This window comes from Solea senegalensis, linkage group LG15 (genome assembly GCF_019176455.1).
Source record: "Solea senegalensis isolate Sse05_10M linkage group LG15, IFAPA_SoseM_1, whole genome shotgun sequence".
Taxonomy (NCBI): Eukaryota; Metazoa; Chordata; class Actinopteri; order Pleuronectiformes; family Soleidae; genus Solea; species Solea senegalensis.
Genome location: NC_058035.1, coordinates 8,224,873 through 8,235,752, shown reverse-complemented (window position 1 = coordinate 8,235,752; position 10,880 = coordinate 8,224,873). Strand labels below are relative to the sequence as shown.

General features: G+C 38.8%; 1 protein-coding gene across 1 annotated transcript; it reads left to right on the top strand.

Annotated features, from left to right (window-relative positions):
* The first annotated feature begins 1,543 nt into the window (after positions 1-1,543).
* On the top strand, positions 1,544-10,392 carry kcnk1b (potassium channel, subfamily K, member 1b). The gene is made up of 3 exons (XM_044046404.1): positions 1,544-1,929; positions 5,403-5,798; positions 8,006-10,392. Exons 1-3 carry the CDS (start codon positions 1,575-1,577, stop codon positions 8,260-8,262), a joined length of 1,008 nt encoding a protein of 335 aa, XP_043902339.1. The 5' UTR covers positions 1,544-1,574; the 3' UTR covers positions 8,263-10,392.
* Positions 10,393-10,880: the final 488 nt, after the last annotated feature.

Genomic DNA, 10,880 nt, shown 5'->3' with positions numbered 1-10,880 from the left:
GTTCGACTCATAATAAAATAAAAGAACAATATAATAGTCGAAATTGCGCCTTGACATTATGGGGTTCTGGTGCCCCCTAGTGGTCAAATTAGTCATGTCATTCTAAAATTACTGGTGTGTGACATTATGTATACATAGGGTGGAATACACAATGTTACATTTTACACTTTATTATAACATTTCACATTAAAACGCATTTTTATCTAACTATCTTATAATGTATATCTATTTGTTGTATCTATGTTTCTATCTATAGAAAAATCTAAAAATCAAATAAAAAATCAATCAGCCCTACTGACTGTTTTATGTAAGTGTGCATATTGTACGTAAAGGTTTATGTGTCTATCCTGTGCAGGCTTGACTGACCAGTTCTCCCTGATGCCAAACCCTCCATGAGTCAAACACTTCAGTAAAGTTGGAAATATTTTCACACTTCCGTGATCAATAACGTTGTCCTCACTTATTACACCCAAACTTCTCCTGCATATTGCTGATGTTAATAAAGTATCTGTTTATGTATCGGGGGAGTTGTAACTTTCTCTTTCTCGGCACAGTAAAAAAAAACATTGACAGTTTGACAATGACCTGTTAAATGACACCATGAAACCAATCGAAAGTAACAAAAAAACAAAACTATTCGACTATTTCCAGGGAGGAGAGAGAGAGCGAGGACGAGGTCACACTTCCTACGTCACTCGTCCTTTGTCGCCGCCACATCACTTGCTGCCTTCACTGTATTTTAAAAGCTCGGAAAAACGATAACTACACAGTCTCGAGCATTTACTGTGAAACATTCTGAATTAAAAACTGAACAATGAATTTGAAAAGAAGAAGCAAAATAACCCTGCATAAATAAGTCAAACAATAAGTTCGACAATAAAACAAACAATGTAAAACTGCAAATTGTCTAGATTAGATTAGACTTAACTTTATTGATCCCACACCGGGAAAACGAACGTATAACAGAGGTGGACATAATGGCAAATACAACATGTATTTATTTATTTATTTACCAAGCACTTTAAAAACAACAAAAGCTAAAACAATGTGGTGAGATTTATTTTGTTATATGCCTCTAGGTATAGGTATGCCTCTACTAGGACTGCTCTATAAAAAATGTCCGATGCAAAAATTATTATTTAGTTTGAATTAAGAAGAAAAAGACGAGGCTCTTAATTGCTATATGCATGTAAGATTGAAGTACAACTTGTGTCTGATATAAAGTCACATAATGTAGAGATCGACCTACAATAGAGAAGAATAAAGATCAAATAATCATCATTTCTGGATCCTGGCAGTTCTTCTTCCTCTTTGTGGTTTTAAAGCAGTTTCATTACCGACTTCCTCTTTCCATAACATTTCCGACTGCACCTGAAAGCCTCAGGTGGTACAGCAGGTTGCGCTGAAAGGGAAAGAGAGACGTCAACGTCGGAGCTTTGTTTCAACAACATCCCCTTTTGTCAAGGCTGTATCTGTAAAACAAAACCTGAGGCGGTGAAGTGAAGTGCTGCCTTTGCCGCCACATTCGTCTCAGCTCGTGAGGTGACACGGGGGGGGAGATAAACCTCCTGAAAATGCTCCAGTCTCTCGCCAGTAATTCATGTGTGCGTCTGATAAAGAGCCACAAATCAACATGTTATTTCGTGTCCCTCGTCTTGGGGTACCTGCTCTATCTCGTGTTCGGCGCCGTTGTCTTTTCCTCGGTCGAGCTGCCTTATGAGGACCAGCTGCGGCAAGAGCTGCGGGCCGTGAAGAAGCAGTTCCTGCAGGAGAACAACTGTCTCACCGAGGAGCGTCTGGAGTGGTTTCTGAAGAAAGCGCTGGATGCTAGCAACTATGGGGTATCCATCCTCAACAACGCCTCGGCTAACTGGAACTGGGACTTTACGTCGGCGATGTTTTTCGCGAGCACGGTGTTGTCCACCACGGGTAAGAGAGTTGTGTGATGCTGCAGGTGTTTAATATTTAATGTACATTCAGCCATGTTTTTATCATTACAACGTCGTAAATGATGGGGATACAGATTAATCGGTCTACCTGCTAATCGGAAATGAAGAAGAAAGCAAAACGAGGGAGGCAGTAATGCAGCATATTGCAAAATAATTACTTAAATGAATGAAATAACTACGTAACTGTGTTCTAAGAGTCTATTATAATTGCAAACTGTGTTTAATAACTGTCAGAGCTCTTGTAACAGTTGTTCCAGTTTTGTTTTTCAATTCACACGTCGGAAGTAATTTACATTTGCAATTTCTCACCCTTCTTTAAATGGTGTGTCATGTAATAATTAGTTTAAATTGTAAATATTAAACATATACTTGAATATAAAATATGTACCCCAATCAAATCTATATGATTGTCAGAAAAATCACCATTAGATATTTTCACCAAATCAATCACCTGATTGAAAGACATGTTAACAATATATTGTGCATTGTTGTACATGTACCAAAATGTAATTATGTGCCTCTTCAACCAAAGCTCACACTGTAGGAAAAGTGTAATAAACAAGAGCAACAACAATAAACACTTCTCGGACACAAAACAATAAACCATAACATAAATACCATACAGTACATTTTACTATAAATCTCATCACATTTTTCTCGTATTGTCTTGACTACAGTCCAATACTTGAATTATACATGTAGATCCTGACACCCCCAAAACTAAAAGCGCTGATTTTCTCTATGGACTTTGGTGTGGGAGTTTGAGTAGTTTACAAACTCCCGTTACAATGTGGAATGACATCAGTGTCAGTTTAGCTACACTAGCCGCTCACCTTGAAGATATTTAATAGAGCTTATTAAATCAAGGTTTTATCATGTTAAAGGGAAAAAGAAAACATGTCGAATTATTGGCCACCCAAAATTCTAGCATCATATATATCCCATATGCCCATATTTTTAAAAAAATTGGCATCAGCTATAGAATAACTTGTATATTGAAGGTCAACCTCTACATGTGAATTTTAGAGCCACCATCTCTACAGAAACATGCAACCTACTGAATAAAACCAACAAGCAATAGACTAAAAGCGACTTACAAAAGAGGAATAAGCTACATAGAAGTAGTCATAAAAAGAACTCCACTAAATAGGAACAATGGACTGATAGAGGGTGAGAGTGCAGAGCTGGATCCAAGTGCAGGGGAGGGGGTAGGTAAGTGTTAGGACAGAAGATGCTCTTGGAAGAGCTGGGTTTTCAAGAGCTTCTTGAAGATAGACAGGGTCACCCCTGTTCTGGTAGCGCTCGGTAGGTCATTCCACCAGCGTGGAACGACACATGAAAAGAGTCTGGATTGTCTTGTGCACCGCCAGACAACAATCCTTACACTGTGTGTTATGCAGACTGAAGCAAATGTAGGGCATCTTGACCTTTTATGCGTTTGTATTTCCATTATAACTTTGACAACTTCTTCTCATATATTGTAAAGCTGTCATAGGAGTACGTTAGTTAATAATTTTATTTTGCCACATTGTCGTGCACCAAAATGTGCTGTGTTTTCATGGGCTTACAAGACACTAGAAAATATAACAGTGACATGTGCAGCTGCAGATCTAGCGAAACAAGATATATACATCTATTCAAAACCGGGGTGCACTCCTGAATAGTTGGAAGGCATAAACTCAAGCCATCCATCATCTACCGCTCTGTCCTCCACATAAGGGTCACAGGACTGCTGGTGTCAATCCTCACTGCATTCATCAGACATAGACAACCTATGCCCATGTCCTTCTATATTCATTTTACAAAAAGACTCGAAACGAAGGACAATAAAACAAAACAAAAATTGCATTTCATCTTCAGCTTCTTACAAACCGCACAGCAGAGGATTAAAACAGATTAACACACCTTTGATATGTTTGTGCTTACAGGCTTTAGTTATTTGGGTAGACTGTTTTTGTATCTTGCGTGTATGTTCACGCGCGGAACCCCATTTTGCTCTCGGCAGTCTTTACTGAACAGGAAGCGCCCTCCAATAACACACAGTATATTGCAGAAAAACAAAATAGGTAAATCGACCTTAATCCAATATGCGAGACATAAGCAAACAGACAGACATGTGTATTACATATACATTGCTCGACATTCAGGAGCTACACCTTCATGTAGCTGTTTTTATGGGCTGTACTAATTTCCCTTCCACTAACCATAATTGCTGGATAACATCTTTACTACTCAGCAGTTACAACAGACAGGGCACTTACCACATACTAGACAGAAAAAAAGGGGCAGGGACCAGTGTGCAGACACTCGGATGTAGCATTGATGTAGAAGCTGAAAGTGAGTTCTTTGGGATCTATAGCAATCATTTGCATGGTTCTGTGACTGTGTCATGGTATTTCTGACACTCATGGCGTGTTTCTACTAGCGCGACTCTACTCGCATCTGCACGGTTATTCTACTTTTCCATTAGCGATAGTACCTGGTACATAGTACTTTTTTTAGTGCCTGTTCAGGCCAGGTTCCAAGCGAGCTGAGCCGACACTATGCGTGACGTTGTCAGACTGCCGTGCAATGATTGGTCAGCGTGTCATCACAGGAAGCGGCACAAGAATCAAACCGAACAATGCTGAACTGTAGTTCAGTTTAAAAGACTTAACAATCCTTAAAATGTGGGTTAATCTCCAACAAGTAGTAAGGAAATGTCTAAAGTCTAATCATTTAACAGAGGAGTCTGGTCTATTCAGTGACAGCACTGCTGAAAGCCTGCAATCGCGAGTGGCGAGCCGCATCACAAACCCTGCCGCTGTATTCAGTGACTGTGTCAAACAGGAAGTACTGAACACATCTTTTTAATTAACTGATTCTAATGATTCAGTACATGGAAAACAACTGCTTTACAAGTCACTAGTTAATAGTTTGTGTGTGACGAAGTGATGACCCCACCCACGATAAGGAAGTACAATATTGTAATGGAAACCAACCACACCATGTAGAGGCGGAGAGGTGGTACTATATAGTGGAAAAAAGCCATTAGGTCCGCCTCATGAGAACATGCTAGACTTGTAGACAAATACTTCCCTCTCGTAAGTAATACATAGCACCAAGAATTATCCTTGTAATCATCCTTTATCTGCATTCAACTCCCTGTAATTAAACCTGTACATAGTTTATTGTTTGCTAGTGTGTTTAAGTACTCTGTGTAGTTCATGTCATGACAATGTTTGTTTACCCTGGACAAATAAAAAACCCAGAAACAACATTAGTCCCAGAACCTGGTGAAGGAGATGATGTGTAGACTCATGCACACACTAAAAAAACCCCATAAAGATGCATTTTGAGTAATTATTGGTGAATTATGTCATCCATTAACACATAGATGAAAGGCTGTGTACAGACATTTCATTATGTTTGTTTGTGTGTAATAATCAGAGGTTTGTCTTTGTCTCTGTGCAGGATATGGTCACACGGCTCCTCTGTCAGATGGTGGCAAGGCCTTCTGCATCATCTACTCAGTGATTGGCATCCCCTTCACCCTCCTCTTCCTCACCGCTGTGGTGCAGAGGATCATGGTGTTCAGCACACGGAGGCCTGTCATGTACATCCACACACACTGGGGCCTGTCCAAGCCACTGGTGGCCATCGTTCACGCCACTCTGCTCGCCTTGTTGGCCATGTCGTGCTTTTTCCTCATCCCCGCTGCCATCTTCTCCATTCTGGAGGAGAATTGGAACTTCCTGGAGTCCTTCTACTTCTGCTTCATTTCCCTGAGCACCATTGGCCTGGGAGACTATGTACCTGGAGAGGCTGTTAATCAGAGGTTCAGGGAGCTTTACAAAGTGGGCATCACTGGTGAGTGCTGATGGTTCCTTGTAGGTGTGGTATGCTTATGAGAAATTCATTTCATGATTATCCCGACTAAAATAATAGAAATTACACAATGGATTCACAGTATTGAAATTAAATATTGGACAAATAGAATATTAACGATTTCCCCCCATTATTCTCTTAATGGAACTGCTCAACTGGTTATGAGTGCCTTTTATAGCAGCATATTTTTCCATCACTGGTTCATTGTTTTTGATTGTAGCTCTGCAATAAGTTGGTGGTAGATGTGAGTACCAGCATATACTCCGATGCTTCCTATAGCAAAGAGGATCTTACTGTACAGAAACAACAGCTCCCACTTCCTGATTAAACTCTTAGAACAATGAAAGCCAATAAAGTTGTCCACACCGTTGCAACATCATGTAATGGTCCCTCAATTAGTGCCTGTTTGTTGAGTTGAGGGAGTTAATGATTTGCTGATGTGAGAATATTACCTGCTGTCGGTTCTATGATTGTGAACTTTGACCTATCCAGTTGTGACATAAGCAGATGGGTAACCCATTATGTGAAACCAAGGTTAAGATATGATTTAACACTTAGACACCAATTATTGCATATTTATTTGCAATCTATCTGATTGTAAAACCAGTTTAAATGGACTCCATTGAGCCATTCATTTTGACAGGTTGTAGTAGGAAAACCACAGGTGACAGGAATCAAATTAACAATGACTGTAATCCTATTAGCTGCCTCACTGTTTCAGGGTGTTTGCTGGCTCACTGCTAACACTGTGCTTGCCTGTGTTACCTGTGCTTTTCCTGCTAAAACGTATCAAAAATGTTTGCTGTGAAAAAAGTCCTGTTACAAAACTTACAAAATAAACCACCAGCCTAAAATGTGCTTTCATAATTTATGATTCTCAAAGTGATGACAAGTGACTTGTTGAGAGTTCAGAGCATAGCATAATATTGAAAACATTGTTTTCCTGTATGTTAAAAGCTATATCAAACCATGCTTATAAAATGACACAACACACTAATACATACACATCAGGACATGGTCTAAAGCAGAGCATCAAGGCATTGATTACGTTTCCTGGGTGATTTACACAGCTTTTCTTAGCAGCAGGGCTTCAAGTGACTTGAATTAAAAAAGAGAAAGAGAAAAAGGAATTATTCAATCTAATCAGACACATTCAGTTCAAACCCACATAGTCTTGGGAGACTGGAAAATGTTGAACACTAATCCAGTGAACCATCAACTGTACGTATGTGTGGTGTGGGGGAGTGTGGCACTACGCACCAGTCACAAACACGTCATTCAGTAGGCGCAGTGTGAGGAGACATGGCTGTGTTTCCTGCAAATGACATTAAGACTCATTTGTACATTCTTCTCTTTAAACAAACAAACAAACAAACAAACAAACAAGCTAAATACTTGTCCATACTGCCAGTGACGTCACCATTTTCTGTAATAACAGAAATGTGTTATTGAACAGTTTGGACCATTTGCATTAATGTTTTGTTTGCCTTTGGTGAGAAGCAGTCATTGCTTCAGTGATTTGCATGCAGGGTGTTGCCCTGTTCTGTTGTCACACAGTCTACCCTGCCCTCTTAATTCAGCCACTGTGTTTTCCTAAGTAAAAGAATGTTGATATTATAAACCATTGCCTCAAGCGCCAATACTCAGCATACCTCCACTAGTTCTGTTAAACAAATTTTTTTTTTGTTTGTTTTTCTGTAAGAAGTGGTTTAAAAGGTGGTGAAAACACACCTTGGATTTAGTGGGATTTCAGCCATGTCTGCAACTGTCTGTCTGCACATAACATACGTTCTCTGTTAATATGGTTAGCTAGACACTGCCCCCTTGTGACAGTACAGATAAACAACAGGCTTGGGACCAAAGTAAAGAAATGAAAATCTCTGGCTTTTGTAAGAATGACTTGTAAGGAATTCTACTATAAAACAGATCAAATTGTGTCAAGTCTAAAAAAACTAAATAAGATAAGAACTAAATTGTCAATATATGTCATTATATTCCCCCTCTATTTGAGAGAGCTTTTATTGTTCTGTACAAACAGATAACCAGGGTGTTTGAAATTCCTTTGGCACAGCAAACGTTGTAGACAGTTTCCAGGGTGGGAAGCTCTGTGTTGAAAGCATGCTTGTAAACACTATAAAAACCTAGGGGAATATTAAAATCAATCAATGTCTGTGTGTTTGTCTCACCAGTCTATCTGATCCTGGGGCTGATAGTCATGCTCGTGGTGCTGGAGACCTTCTGCGAGCTGCAGCAGCTGAAGCAGCTGCGGAAGATGTTCTACCTAAAGAAAGAGAAGCCGCAGGACCGCATGGTCATTCTGGAGAACGACCACCTGTCCTTCACCACTGTGCCCGAAACACCTGCAGGCCACATGGAAGACAAATTCCAGCCATTTGTCAGGGTGACCCCTCTGGCCTCTCCTCACGATGACCCCATGATCCAGTAAACGACTGAGCAGCCGTCTAATGAAGAAGGTACAAACATGAAATTAGGAGAGGATTTTGTCACAAGTCTATACATACAGTAGCTAGAACACAAGTCATAGCTCACTCCTGCTAATTTTAGTTGTGAAACTAGGTCAGACTATTAAGATTAAGCAAAAGAATCCCCTCTATGACATTTAACATATAGCGCTTTGCATCAGAGATGAAATTATTTGCATTAATCAAGGAGAACAATGATATTTAACAGTAGTCTGAGATGATGCCGTTTTATGACTCACAGGAGCTAAGCTTTTATGAGCTGTATCATTTATTGCATATTTAGCAACAGTTTTAGAAAGTAATTGGTCTTTTAAATCTAGGTGAAATGTAGGACAGTTGTTTGTAGTCTGTCACACAGTAGTACAGTAATGTTAACTTTTAAGGTACGTGGAACCTCAAATTAATGCACAACTTTAACATGTTTTAAACAATGAATTGTCATTAAGGCAAGAGTTTTATTATTTATTATTTTAAACATTGACAGGAAAACGCATACTGTACCATGCTGATCAGTGTTTTTGCTGGGTCAACTGCGAAATGCTCAATTATATTCTGTTCAGCTTGAATCTAAAAACAACAACTGTTGTGTAGCATTTTTGGCTCATTTATACAGAGGTGTTAACGACTCCGGTTGCACTCCATTTTGTCACATTTCATTGTTTTTGTCTGCAGAAATGTGTATTTTTCTCCACATGTTGCGGAGCTATTTCAATTTTGTGTGTGTAACGATTGGCACTATCATTTATTGATCTGCCTAAAAGGGTGAACATGTGCTGCATTGTGTGGAAAAAGGGAAAGGAGGTTAGGCTGACTTTAAAAAAAAGAAAAAAATGGAATCATAGAGCACTGGTTGGCTAATTGAATTTTGCTGTCGATAAGGAGAGCTCGGTTAACTTTGCACATGTACTGGAACCAGGAAGTAGTACAGAAAAATAAATGACTGTTTGGGATTTCTCTAAAAGAAAAAGGGACTTGCTTGCAGAGATTTTTTAAATGAGAAAGATTGTGCCCCTTCTGCAGTGGAAGGCCTGGTTATTGTTTAAAACTTGAAGAGAAACTATTTTACTGTATTTGCATCACTTAAATCTCCAAAATGTATATTTTTAGAGAAGGCACGACGAGGAAGGTTTACAAAATTTTCGTATAGATTCATGAAAGGGATTTTTATGCCAACTTTGGCACATCAGAGGGAACCTGAAACGATCAGTTTTTAGTCTCATTGCTAATGGATGACTTTCCATAGTCTGACTTATACTAAATATTGAATATGCATATTATGAAAGATTACACAAGGTTAGATGTTTTGACAGAGGTACTGATCTCATGCCTTTAACCATATTGACATACATACACGTGGTGTTTGTTCCATCAGTGTCTCTGACCTCATTTCTTAGCACGCATTTGTAGTGTTTTATAAAGTTTTAAATGTAATGATGTGGGTTTTTTTTCCTTTGCTATTTGCTGAATTGCTAACTTGCTGCTCTGTTAGTTGAAGAGAAACAAGTCGATTTGAAAGTGTGTAGTGGCTCATCTTTAATACTGTATTTTTCAGTGGGAATGTTGTTGATTTTTTTTTTGACACCATTCTGGGCCTTTCTGCAAACTGTGAAGCAGCGATACTGTTTATACTGTCAGGAGGAGAATGTGAGGAAAAACACGTGCTTTCTCAAATATTTAACAGTTCTGTAAATACCATACTGTGTAAGTCAATGTCAACTCTTAAACCCCCCAGCCTTTTTTTTTTTTTTGTCTTTGTCTTGAACATGAAATCTGCAGGTAAAGCACTTCTTGTTCTGTTCAGGGAGTAAACATTGTGTCAAGGATAACAAATGGATTTATGCTGACATTATTTATTCATGCTGACAAAACCGACCTGTTTTGTGGACAGTGGAATATTAGCATTCAGAAATACTTCACAAGTTGTGGTACATTTGTGCACAGTTCAGTATTTGTCGTGTTATAGCACATTGTGTTGTACAGGATTGCCGGGGAGCACCAAGGTTTTCTTGAAAAATTCATTTCAACTTAAATGAATCCATGAAGTGTAAAATGTTGGTGTATCTCAAATAAACAGTTGGTTTGTTATGACCTCATTTGGTGTTTCTGTGAATTATTTCCCCAAACCAGTTCAGATCAGTAGCTCAATTACACGAATAACACATTCATTATAAGAATACACTTCGAATGAGTGTAAGCAAGGGTATGGGTTGTGGGTAGTTGCTAGACTTTTGTACACAAACACTTCCAAGTGACTTGGAAAACAGATATATGCAGTGTAATTATATTCAGGGGAGGGCTGAGTGATACGGGAAAAAATCTAAATCACGATATACTTTTTTACATCAGGAAGATGGATGGTTATCGATATATATCACAATAGAAATCTAAACTAAGGCTAGACAATATGGCTTATAAATAATATCTGGATATTTTTAGGCCATATCCTGATGAACAATATATATACGATATACAATTCCATGCACATGTATTCAACAGCATTTTCATTGTGAGAGCATGTAAAGAATAAGACCAAGATTTTTCAAATTTGCTCAGGGCCATTGTGTAATATTTAACAAAGAAA